Source organism: Bufo bufo, chromosome 4 (genome assembly GCF_905171765.1).
Source record: "Bufo bufo chromosome 4, aBufBuf1.1, whole genome shotgun sequence".
NCBI classification, from domain to species: Eukaryota; Metazoa; Chordata; class Amphibia; order Anura; family Bufonidae; genus Bufo; species Bufo bufo.
The window spans coordinates 536,048,222-536,061,935 of NC_053392.1; the positions used below are offsets into that span (position 1 = coordinate 536,048,222).

Consider the following 13,714-nt stretch of genomic DNA (forward strand, 5'->3'; position numbering starts at 1 on the left):
CAGCAGAATCTTCCAGGTTGAGAGTAGTCAGGAATCCCAGCAGCGAGGTTTGATAGAGCTAGAGGCGCATAACTGTAATGCATCGCACATGTCAGTGTGAATAGAATTTCAACTACTAATAATAAACCTTAAAGAAGCACTGCGGGACTTTTTTTCCTATATAGTGCAGGAAAGGTGATTTCTAAAGAATAAGATACAGGCTCTTCTGTATGCCTCATGCATGCCTGTTTTATTTGATGTGTAATTTGTGGGTTGGCAGCCATTTTGATTCCTCCTCCCCTCAGATATGGTTTTCCTAATGCATCCTACATTTCCCTTCTTGCCAGAGGGGGAGTGGGGGTCTCGCCACACTGCACTGCTCTGTGTAATGGCAGCCATGACAGATTAGTGATTTAGAATCATCCTGTTTGGACAAATCCAACCCTTTTTTTGTGTTTACATGAAATATACTGTGTTCCCGATCGCCACATTCGCTATGTGATGTATTGCCTCGAATAAGGCCGCCAGTAATGTGAGACTATGGAAGTATTACGCATGCACTGTTACTGTAAGTAGCAGCGCATGCTGAACTGTACTAAAGAGCAAATCAGAACCCAGGTTCGTTGATTGCTGCACAATCCATACCGGGTCCAGGCTCGAATTCGTTCTTTAATACAGTTCAGCATGCGCTGGTACTTACAGTAACTGTGCATGCGTAATACTTCCATAGTCTCACATTACTAGCAGCCTTGCTCGTTTGGCCGCAGCAGGAGAAATACATTACATAGTGAATAAGGTGATCGGGAACTTATTATATTTAATGTAAACGCAAAAAAGGTTTGGATTTGTCCAAACAGGACTAATCTGAATCTAACATCACGAATTAGAGCCGATGCAGACCCTCTATGTTTTCCTATGTGATGCAGCTTGAGCCTGTAGGCCCTCCCTGCCCTGTCATCTCTCTCTCTCCTGTCAGCTCTTACATGCAGGAAGCAGAGAGACCTGTGTGAAGTTGCATCTCCTAGAACTACACCGGAGAGTCAGTACACACAGATAGTACAGGCAGGCAGTGTGAGTCAGGAGGTTTATATAACTGCAGCTAATCACTGTATCACCTACTATATCTCTGCACTCCTGGTCCTTTACATAAAGGAGACATTATATCTTCAACATAATACAGGGAAATACGAAGGGAGGCGTCTGAGAGCTGCCAGGAGTGATTTGATTGGTGATGATGTCATCCTGTAGTTCATAGGAAGTCAACCAGAGGCAGACACCGAGTTCCTGTTTACACCTTAGAGCAAGAAGTCAGGCTTAAGATCATGTGCCCAGGTTCCCATATTAAAATGGTTCGAAATAAGCTTCTGCTCCGTACAGTATTAGAACGAAGTTTTATGCGAATCAGCTTTGTTTCATTCGGATGTTTCATTTGAAGTGGATTCGCTCATCCCTAATCTTGATATTTGGATGGAAAATACAAAATTAGATAACATTGCAATATTATTTTTAATACACAGCAAGAAATATATATATAAAAAAAAAATATTGACAACATTTTAAGAAGACATGTTTGAGTCGCTAATAAAATATTTTTCCTTTTGCCTTTCAGTCACTGGAAAGCACCCGCCGAATGCTTCAGTATGTGGAAGGGGTAAGAGCCGTTTTTCTTAAGGATTCAGCTGTCATACATGTTATTTAATACATTATTTATTATAAAATTTTTCACTTTTATGATTTTAGACATTTATGATATACCTGCAGAATATTCCAGAAATGTCTGATAGCTGGGGGTCCTAATTCTAGGACCCCAACTAATTAGGTGAACAGACAGTGGAAAACCCTTTGAAGGGTAACTTTAACTAATAGTGAAATTTTCATATTGCTGCAGAATCTGCTGTACAATGTGTAGTGCAAAGACTTTTTCTCCAGTTTGTTTTCTTCCTGTAGATCTGTTAAATGCTATGTACAGTACACCTTCTGTGGTAATTTTTGTTATCATGATTGCATATTACTAGGACTGCAGCTATCGATTATTTTAGTAATGAAGTATTCTATTGATTAATCCAATGATTAATAGAGTAGTCTAATAAGAAAAAAACTAATTAATAGAACATTTTCCTTTATAAAAAGTCATCTGACCCCCCCTGTGCCATCAGTCCACAGTCCCATTAGTCTCCTCCATGCCATGAGCTCCCCCCACTGCCATCAGTTACCCCCAGTGCCATCAGCTCCCCTATGCCATCAGCTCCCCGCAGTACCATAAGTCCTCTGTGCCATCAGCTCCCCCCAGTGCCATCAGTCCTCTGTGACATCAGCTCCTCCCAGTGCCATTAGTCCTCTATGCCATCAGCTCCACCCCCCAATGTCATCAGCATCCCCCCAAGGCCATCAGTCCTCTGTGCCATCAGCTGCCCCATGCCATCATCCCCCAGTGCCATCAGCTCCACCCAATGCCATCAGTCCTCTGTGCCATCAGCTCCCCCCCAAGTGCCATCAGTCCTCTGTGACATCAGCTCCCCCCAGTGCCATCAGTCCTCTATGTCATCAGCTCCCCTCATGCCATCAGTCCTCAGTGCCATCAGCTCCCCCCCATGCCATCAGTCCTCTCTGCCATCTGCCCCCCAGTGCCATGAGCTCTGTGCCATCAGTTCCCTCCAGTGCCATCAGTCGTCTGTGACATCACCCCCCATGCCATCAGTCCTATGTGCCATCAGCCTCCCATGCCATCAGTCCTCTGTGACATCACCACCCCCATGCCATCAGTCCTCTGTGCCATAACCCCTCATGCCATCAGTACAGTTTGACATCACCCCCCACCTATGCCAATGCCAGCTGTCTTCCATGTACTCAGCTCCCCCATCTCCACTCCTAGCCATCAGTCCCAGTTTAACACTTACCTTTCCTGTAGGGGCGCTCCACAGCTCCTCCATCTTCTTCTCCACGTGCTTCACTGTCCTCCTTACATCACAAAGCATCAGTGCTTAGTGCGTGCTATGTCCTGACGATGTGTCCGAATACAGTGCAGCGCGGTTCGGACCGGCGGGTGACCACGGAGCGTGAGTAACAGCAAGCGCTTCACTCACGCTCTGTGGTCACATGACACAAACGAATCCTCGATGCAAAAAATTTGTATTGATGATTTTTTTGTGTCCAATTACTCGATTCAATCAAGTAATCGTTGCATCCTTACATATTACTCATTTTGAGCAAAAATTAATTTTCTTCAATTGGTCTTTATAAAAAAATATTGGGCCATTCTGTCACAAAGGGTTAACAGTTTGTCTAGCTGTGTGAATGGTACTCTAAACTGCTAAAAGGTTATAAACACTTATTTAAGCCACATTCTTATCAGTAATATAAGAATTGAGCTAGAATGAGTGTTTATAAGGTCAGAGATAAAGAGCTGAACAGAGTGAAAATTCTAATCCTGCTACCATATAAACTCAAGGCTGCACAAAGACAGTGGTTCAAAATTTGTAATTTCAAAAGATGATTTTTAGGTTTACATTAGTACATTGCAATAATAAAAAAATGATTGCCCCCCAAAGGTATACGTAGCCTTTAAAGGAGGTTTTCCTCAAGAGCATCACTTATCCCCTATTCACAGCTGTGATCCCTGCTATTCACAGCTGCTGTTCCCGCTTTTGAATTATGTGGTGGTCGCACGTGTCCGCTGACGCTCCGTCCAACTCTGTGAGACTGCTGAGATAGCCAAGCACTATCCTCCACTGCCTTTGGCAGTCCTTTTGGGTTGTATGATATTGTTGACCACCACTTTATTTAAACTAGGAAGCATGGGACCCCCATTCTTTTGATTTGTGATCATTCAGGTAGGGGCAAGTGTTCGCCAAACCTGTTATCTCTTGGATCTACTGGCCTCCTTCCTCAGACTACAATGTTACTTGACCACATCAGCGAGGGATAGGAGGGAGGCGAGGGCAGGTGGGATGTATGAAACGGCATCATGAAGGAGGGACCTCCTCTGCTGTATATGAACTCTGGGAGACACTACATAAGAGATTTTAACCCTTTAATTTTGTTAGCTGAATTTGTCGCATGATGTCATACAGACTCTTTAATCCTTTTATGACAAGGACACCAGTACAAATGACATTAGGAAGCCTCAAAATGACCTACTGGAGGCAGTCTATGAATAAACTCATTTATACATCAGTACTCCCTCACTGAGCTGTATTTCAGGCCTATTGAGCGGTGCCGGTGACCTTTGTTGTTGACATCAGATTAAGCGCAGAATATAATTCAGCGTAGACTCTGTTCGGTGTATTAAATTTAATCTGCATTACCTCTGAAAATAATTTCCTTCATCTGGCCATGAAATTGTATTACCTGAGAAGAACAAATTAGTAGGCGGCCATGTGTTGTGCTATTCTGTGGTAATCACATTATCTCATAAATTGTGGTACCGTAGATTGCCCTTGTGAAGAAATACAGTTTAATTAACCCCTTGACGGGCAGACATTTTTGTTTTCAAAGAGGATTTTTTTTTCTATCTGCATGGTCTTGAATTTTAGTATATAATTTTTTTAGGGATTTTTGATTATGAAAATTAAAGTGACTCTAAAATAAAGTTTAAACGGGTTTTCCTGCCTTTTATATTGATGACCTGACGTCAGAATACGGCATCAATATCGGCAGGGGTCCGACACTTGGCTCCATGTGAGCGTTGCTTTCTGTTCATTTGACTGCACGTCGTCTCAGAAGCCAGCATAATTACAAGTACTCGCTCCATTCACTTAAGTGGGTGAGTACTTGTAATTACACTATGCCGCCGCTGCAAGTGAGATGATGCGTAGTATAATGAAGAGGAAGCTGCACTCGCATAGAGCGCCGCCCCCTGCCGGGTGTTAGACCCTCGCTGATCAAATATCAATGACCTATCCTGACAATATATAAACAGCAGGACAACCCCTTTAACATGCACACAGCTATATGACATTAATATTGCACCCCAAAGCATAACTTAAAGCTCTTGGGCCCTAATGCAAAATCTCTAGCAGGGACCCAGCCTACAGTGTGCAGTTTATAATACAGATGTAACCAGGGGTGCACCTAGCCTTTCTGCTGCCTGAGGCGAAAACGGAAATGGTGCCCACCCCCTTCCCAATGCTAATTTCTTGTACTAACCCCTTCCCTTCAGCCCATGGCCCTTCGGCTGCCCCTCTCTTGCCCCTAACGGGTGCTGCCTGAGGTGATCGCCTCACCTGGCCTCATTGGTGGTGCACCCCTGGATGTAGCCAGCATTACATTGACACCAGCTGCGCAAGGATAGTCACTTTAACGTGATTTGTTGTATTACTATAATGTGTTTTTGATGCATTAAAGGGTTTCTACCACTTCGTTTTCACATAATTAGCTTTCAGACACTAGCGATCCGCTAGTGTCTGCTCTACCAAACAATCCTAATATAATAGCTTATTGTGCAGCCGTTTCGCAAAAAAACTAACTTATACTGATATGCTAATGAGCCTCTAGGTGCTATGGGGGCGTCATTAGCACCTAGAGGCTCGGTCTACTCACACAAAATGCCGCCGCCCAGCGCATCCCTCCAGCCCGCCCATCTCCTCCGGAATGCGATCCTCCCTGTGAGCCACCGGACGAATTCTCGCGCATGCGCCGTGCGCGTCTGTATTTGGCGCATGCGCAGTGAATGTCTGACCGCTCCCTGCTCAGACATCTCCACTGCGCCTGCGCCGATGACGTCATAGTGCTCCGAGGAACAGGCGCAGTGGAGATGTCTGTGCAGAAAGCGGTCAGACATTCACTGCGCATGCGGTGAATACAGACGCGCACGGCGCATGCGCGAGAATTCGTCCGCTGGCTCACAGGGAGGATCGCATTCCGGAGGAGATGGGCGGGCTGGAGGGACGCGCTGGGCGGCGGCATTTTGTGAAGGTAGACCGAGCCTCTAGGTGCTAATGACGCCCCCATAGCACCTAGAGGCTCATTAGCATATCAATATAAGTTTGTTTTATGGCGAAACGGCTGCACAATAAGCTATTATATTAGGATTGTTTGGTAGAGCAGACACTAGCGGATCGCTAGTGTCTGAAAGCTAATTATGTGAAAACGAAGTGGTAGAAACCCTTTAAGGCTGTTCAGATTAATGGTGTCCACATCTGTACTCTAAGTTCTTTTATGGCAGAGGGTAACACAGCTTCTCTCAGGCACCAGGGATGTCCCCCGATAGCTTCACCCCGTAAAGAGAGTCTGTCACCAGGAAATGTACTGCTAAGGCTACTTTCACACCTGCGTTCGGGTGTCCGCTCGTGAGCTCCGTTTGAAGGGGCTCACAAGCGGCCCCGAACGCAGCCGTCCAGCCCTAATGCATTCTCAGTGGAGGCGGATCCGCTGAGAATGCATCAGTCTGCCAGCGTTCAGCCTCCGCTCAGCGAGCGGACACCTGAACGCTGCTTGCAGCGTTCGGGTGTCCGCCTGGCCGTGCGGAGGCAAGCGGATCCGTCCAGACTTACAATGTAAGTCAATGGGGACGGATCCGTTTGAAGATGACACTATATGGCTCAATCTTCAAACGGATCCGCCCCCATTGACTTTCAATGTAAAGTCTGGACGGATCCGTTCAGGCTACTTTCACACTTAGAAATTTTTCTAAGTTATAATGCAGACGGATCCGTTCTGAACGGATGCAAACGTCTGCATTATAGGAGCGGATCCATCTGATGAAACATCAGACTGACCCGCTCCGAACGCTAGTGTGAAAGTAGCCTAAACCAGGTACAATGTGTTGTAGGTCTAGCTCAACCAAATGTAGTGAAACCTTTCAAGTAGCAATCTATTGCTTCATTCTGGTGAAAAAGTACTTTTATTCCATATGCAAATGAGCGTTTAAGTGCACTGAAGGCAGGCCCAAGCCACCCTGTGCACCCCTGTTCCTCCTTTTGCCTCTGCCAGCACCTCTCTTCTTGATAGGGTCAGGTTCCTCCATAGTTGTCTAGCCTATATATATACAGTTGCAAGAAAAAGTATGTAAACCCTTTGGAATGATATGGATTTCTGCACAAATTGGTCATAAAATGTGATCTGATCTTCATCTAAGTCACAACAATAGACAATCACAGTCTGCTTAAACTAATAACACACAAAGAATTAAATGTTACCATGTTTTTATTGAACACACCATGTAAACATTCACAGTGCAGGTGGACAAAGTATGTGAACCCTTGGATTTAATAACCAGTTGAACCTCCTTTGGCAGCAATAACTTCAACCAAACGTTTCCTGTAGTTGCAGATCAGATGTGCACAACGGTCAGGAGTAATTCTTGACCATTCCTCTTTACAGAACTGTTTCATTTCAGCAATATTCTTGGGATGTCTGGTGTGAATCGCTTTCTTGAGGTCATGCCACAGCATCTCAATCGGGTTGAGGTCAGGACTCTGACTGGACCACTCCAGAAGACGTATTTTCTTCTGTTTAAGCCATTCTGTTGTTGATTTACTTCTATGCTTTGGGTCATTGTCCTGTTGCAACACCCATCTTCTGTTGAGCTTCAGCTGGTGGACAGATGGCCTTAAGTTCTCCTGCAAAATGTCTTTATAAACTTGGGAATTCATTTTTCCTTTGATGATAGCAATCCATCCAGGTCCTGGCACAGCGACCCAGAGACTTTTTTAAGTCTGACACTCTAGGATTCTAGAATTAAATGTTACCATGTTTTGATTGAACTCACCATGTAAACATTCACAGTTCAAGTGGAAAAAGTATGTGAACTCCTAGACTAATGACATCTCCAAGAGCTAATTGGAGTGAGGTGTCAGCTAACTGGAGTCCAATCAATGAGATAAGATTGGAGGTGTTGGTTACAGCTGCCCTGCCCTATAAAAAACACACACCAGTTCTGGGTTTGCTTTTCACAAGAAGCATTGCCTGATGTGAATGATGCCTCACACAAAAGAGCTCTCGGAAGACCTACGATTAAGAATTGTTGACTTGCAAAAAGCTGGAAAGGGTTATAAATGTATCTTCAAAAGCCTTGCTGTTCATCAGTCCACGGTAAGACAAGTTGTCTATAAATGGAGAAAGTTCAGCACTGCTTCTACTCTCCCTAGGAGTGGCCGTCCTGTAAAGATGACTGCAAGAGCACAGCGCAGACTGCTCAATGAGGTGAAGAAGAATCCTAGAGTGTCAGCTAAAGACTTACAAAAGTCTCTGGCATATGCTAACATCCCTGTTAGCAAATCTACGATATGTAAAACACTAAACAAGAATGGATTTCATGGGAGGATACCACAGAGGAAGCCACTGCTGTCCAAAAAAAACTTTGCTGCACGTTTACAGTTTGCACAAGAGCACCTGGATGTTCCACAGCAGTACTGGCAAAATATTCCGTGGACAGATGAAACCAAAGTTGAGTTGTTTGGAAGAAACACACAACACTATGTGTGGAGAAAAAGAGGCACAGCACACCAACATCAAAACCTCATCCCAACTGTTAAGTATGGTGGTGGGGGCATCATGGTTTGGGGATGCTTTGGTGCGTCAGGGCCTGGACGGATTGCTATCATCGAAAAAATTAATTCCCAAGTTTATCAAGTCATTTTGCAGGAGAACTTAAGGCCATCTGTCCACCAGCTGAAGCTCAACAGAAGATGGGTGTTGCAACAGGACAACGACCCAAAGCATAGAAGTAAATCAACAACAGAATGGCTTAAACAGAAGAAAATATGCCTTCTGGAGTGGCCCAGTCAGAGTCCTGACCTCAACCCGATTGAGATGCTGTGGCATGACCTCAAGAAAGCGATTCACACGAGACATCCCAAGAATATTGCTGAACTGAAACAGTTCTGTAAAGAGGAATGGTCAATAATTACTCCTGACCGTTGTGCACGTCTGATCTGCAACTGCAGGAAACCTTTGGTTGAAGTTATTGCTGCCAAAGGAGGTTCAACCAGTTATTAAATCCAAGGGTTCACATACTTTTTCCACCTGCACTGTGAATGTTTACATGGTATGGTCAATAAAAACATGGTAACATTTAATTATTTGTGTGTTATTAGTTTAAGCAGACTGTGATTGTCTATTGTTGTGACTTAGATGAAAATGAGATCACATTTTATGACCAATTTGTGCAGAAATCCATATCATTCCAAAGGGTTCACATACTTTTTCTTGCAACTGTATATACAGTACAGACCAAAAGTTTGGACACACCTTCTCATTCAAAGAGTTTTCTTTATTTACATGACTATGAAGGCATCAAAACTATGAATTAACACATGTGGAATTATATACATAACAAACGAATGTGAAACAACTGAAAATATGTCATATTCTAGGTTCTTCAAAGTAGCCACCTTTTGCTTGGATTACTGCTTTGCACACTCTTGGCATTCTCTTGATGAGCTTCAAGAGGTAGTCCCCTGAAATGGTCTTCCAACAGTCTTGAAGGAGTTCCCAGAGATGCTTAGCACTTGTTGGCCCTTTTGCCTTCACTCTGCGGTCCAGCTCACCCCAAACCATCTCGATTGGGTTCAGGTCCGGTGACTGTGGAGGCCAGGTCATCTGGCGCAGCACCCCATCACTCTCCTTCATGGTCAAATAGCCCTTACTTTCAAAGTTTTCCCAATTTTTCGGCTGACTGACTGACCTTCATTTCTTAAAGTAATGATGGCCACTCGTTTTTCTTTACTTAGCTGCTTTTTTCTTGCCATAATACAAATTCTAACAGTCTATTCAGTAGGACTATCAGCTGTGTATCCACCTGACTTCTCCTCAACGCAACTGATGGTCCCAACCCCATTTATAAGGCAAGAAATCCCACTTATTAAACCTGACAGGGCACACCTGTGAAGTGAAAACCATTTCAGGGGACTACCTCTTGAAGCTCATCAAGAGAATGCCAAGAGTGGGCAAAGCAGTAATCAAAGCAAAAGGTGGCTACTTTGAAGAACCTAGAATATGACATATTTTCAGTTGTTTCACATTCGTTTGTTATGTATATAATTCCACATGTGTTAATTCATAGTTTTGATGCCTTCAGTGTGAATCTACAATTTTCATAGTCATGAAAATAAAGAAAACTCTTTGAATGAGAAGGTGTGTCCAAACTTTTGGTCTGTACTGTATATATATATATATATATATATATATATATACACCACGTTGTGCACCTTTTACATGATATTATATGATAATACACCCAGAAGGTAATGCAAGTTTTTGGGGATATAACAAATGTAGATAGTTTTTAGTCTGGGTAAATTTATTACACTACAGTTATCCACCACAAACTTCAATTTGTTTCAATACAGGACTGCGCTGCTCTTAACTCTTCACTGGTTTCGCGCTTTCCTTGAGGCCACGATCCTCGCATATAGGTTAATATAAATCCATGACCCAGAGGATTCTTCTGTACCAAGTTACTTTCTGTGAAAGCCAAATTAGCGCAAAAATAGTGAAGGTTCTCCAACCAAAATTATATAAAAATGTATTTATTATACTCACAAACGTGGCAAACAAATGCGCATATCCCAAAACCATATCAGTCCTTCTCAGTTCACCTGACCTAGGTTTCGCTTTCGCTTCATCAGGGGCGCTTCTATTGCTCACCTTAATGCAATCAATTTAGTTGTTCAGGAGTAACCTTTTTACTCCTCCCATATCATATAAAAAACTCCAAAATAAAATAGAATAAAACTTATTCAGACATAAAAATTCTTACTCTTTAACTAAATTTCTCCCCCTTTGAGATATACTTATTCATTATTCGCCTTTTACTTGGTTTCTAAGCGTTCACAATGTATCCCCTCCATTTCGGAGGTTGTTCCGATCACATGTTTGAATACAACCACTAGTAAATTACACACCTCCCTCATTCAAAAATCCAAATACTAGATCCTTGCTATTCATTCATTATTACAGTCACATGTTGCTTACAGCAGAACAGAAAGGTACACATCTAAAATCAGGCATATCCCTATGATAGAGAGCACATCCAAGCAAGGTTTGAGATCAAATTTGATGTTTAAACCTTTTGGTTCAACTGTGTCTAATTTATATATCCACTCAAATTCACATTGATCCTAGCTAGCGGGTCTCCCCCCCCCCCCCCCCCCCCCCCGCCACTTCTGCTTAACCCTTTCTATGCCAACAAACTTTAATCCACTAGGGTCTTTATTGTGCGCTTTTTTAAAGTGGAAAGACACACTATGCGTTTCTAAACCTTTCTTGATGTTTCTGATGGGCTCCTGTATCCGTATTTTAAGTTTCCTCGTGGTCCGTCCTACATATTGGAGGCCACAAGGACACTCCAATAAGTAGATAACCCCTATATGGTCACACGTTATTTCACCCTTTATTGTATAAACCAATTTAGTTTTTGTAGACTGAATTGTTTCCATAGTTTTTTTCTTATTTCCTTTTTTCCGATTCTTACAAGGAAGACAGAAACCATACCATTTGAATGTAAATTAGCTTTTACTAGCTTTATCAATTTTTGTAGGGATAAAGCTATATACCAAATTGTTGCGTAGGTTTGGCGCCTTCTTATATATTATATCTGGTTTGTTCGGAATAACAGTCCCCAATACGGGGTCATTTTTTAATACAGCCCAATTTTTCTTTACTGCATTTTTATGAAGCCAACATTATTATTGTATTTGGTCAAAAATATAAACCTAAAATCTTTCTCTTCTTTAATTTTCTTTTGTTTTTCTTTCATATTTATTTTTCCACATGCTTCTATGTTTCTACTAGATAGAACTCGTTATTCTTTTGAATAACCCTTCTCTATAAAACGGTCTTGTATCATCTGGCTTTGTTCTCTATAGTCCCCTATGTCTGTACAATTGCGATATACCCTCTTCAATTGTCCTTTCAAAATATTATCCAGCCATACCTTATAATGACAGCTGGTTGTGTCTATATAAGCATTAACATCTGTTTCTTTTAAAAAAAATATTTTTGAACAAATTTTCTTCAATAAAAATAGTCAAATCTAGAAAATTAATATTTGTAGAATTTGTAGTAATGGTACTGGTAAAGGTCAAGTTCCAATCGTTTTTATTAATCTCAGAAATGAAATCTTCTAGACCTTGACGTTCTCCAACCCATACCAGCAGACAATCGTCTATGTACCGTTTCCATAGGGTTAGTTTCCCTTTTTGTTGTTCTTTATGTAGGATGGCAGACAATTCCCCACTAACTGGTTGTGGCAGTTTTTCCTACGATAGGCCATCAATGTATGATTGGTGAGGACCCCACAAAAAGCTGGCACCCTTCACTGTTAATCCAGGCACAGTGACTGGTACATACAGCAGTCCCTGGTAATACAGCGCAGCCCCATTTATTTGAATAGAACCAGTTCTGCTCTCAGTCCTCACGCATTCATGGTTTATCCTAAGAATAGACGACCCATGTACAGTATATTCCAGTATATTAATATAAAAGAGGACCTGTCACCACAAAATGCAGTCCGCAAGCAGCATGTTAAAGAGCAGGAGGAGGTGAGCAGATTGATGTATAGTTTTATGGGAAAACATTCTGTAAAACCTTTATATCTCTGCCTTTCCCACCTCCTGTGAACAGCTATTGGTACAGGGAGGAGGTGTTAACAGTGATTGATAGAATTGTGTATAAGTGTGCACTGGTGGCATTAGAGGCAGAGCTTGTTAAGAGATCATTTGCATCCCTTCCCTCCCAGAATTCCAGAGGAGCATGTATGGCCTATAAGTCTCCTCACACTGATTAAGGTGCTCTCTCCCTAAGGAGAGCTAGTTCCCCCCTTGCTTGGACACAGGCCTCTCACCCAGTTAAGCCAGTACTCTCTGCTCTGCACTGATGAGGGGCAAACACACTGAAACAGCTGTCTGCAGATGAGATGCTGGCTTATTTAATATCCAAGTCATGTCTCAAGGCTTATTTTAAGAGCTGAACATTGACTTATAGGATAGCTGCCTTATATCTGGTGGCATTAGAGGCAGAGCTTGTTAAGAGCTCATTTGCATCCCTTCCCTCTAAGTGTGCACAGACATGGCTGTCTGTCACTGAAAACACTTCCCTCCTGTATCGATAGCTGTTCACAGGAGGTAGAAAAACCAGAGAGAAAACAGATTTTACTGAATCTTTTCCCACAAAAGTCGTATCATTCTGCTCAGCTTCTCCTACTCTATAACATGGTATTTTTAGATTGCACTGCATTTTGTGGTGACAGGTCTTCTTTAAAGGGGTTGTCTCACTTCAGCAAATGACATTTACCATGTAGAGAAAGTTAATACAAGCCACTTACTAATGTATTGTTATTGTCCATATTTCTTCCTTTGCTGGCTGGTTTAATTTTTCCATCACATTATACACTGTTTGTTTCCATGGTTACAGACCACCCTAGGAAATAGCGTCAGCCTCTCTGGTGGCCGGGACCATGGGAGTGCACATAAGCTAGTGCTTTTTCCTATATTGTGCAAGCACGACCACCACTGATGGATTACAGGATGGTCTGTAACCATGGAAACGAGCAGTGTATAATGTGATGGAAAAATGAACCCAGCCAGCACAGGAGGCAATATGGACAATCACAATACATTAGTATGTGCATTGTATTAACTTTCTTTACATGATAAATGCCATTTACTGAAGTGAGACGACCCCTTTAACCTTCATTTTGAATAACATTTTCAGGTTTTTGCCCTACAAACTTGAGTGAAAAATATAGTAGGACTATAACAAGGAATGAATACTTCCCAACTGTTCTAGACAACAT

General features: G+C 42.5%; 1 protein-coding gene across 1 annotated transcript in view; it reads left to right on the plus strand.

Annotated features, from left to right (window-relative positions):
• SNAP25 (synaptosome associated protein 25) overlaps positions 1-13,714 on the plus strand; it is a 153,200-nt gene that overhangs the window by 71,394 nt on the left and 68,092 nt on the right. The window contains exon 3 of the mRNA XM_040429889.1: positions 1,589-1,630. Within this exon, the coding sequence (XP_040285823.1) occupies positions 1,589-1,630 (42 nt within the window). The remainder of the gene's footprint in view (positions 1-1,588; positions 1,631-13,714) is intronic.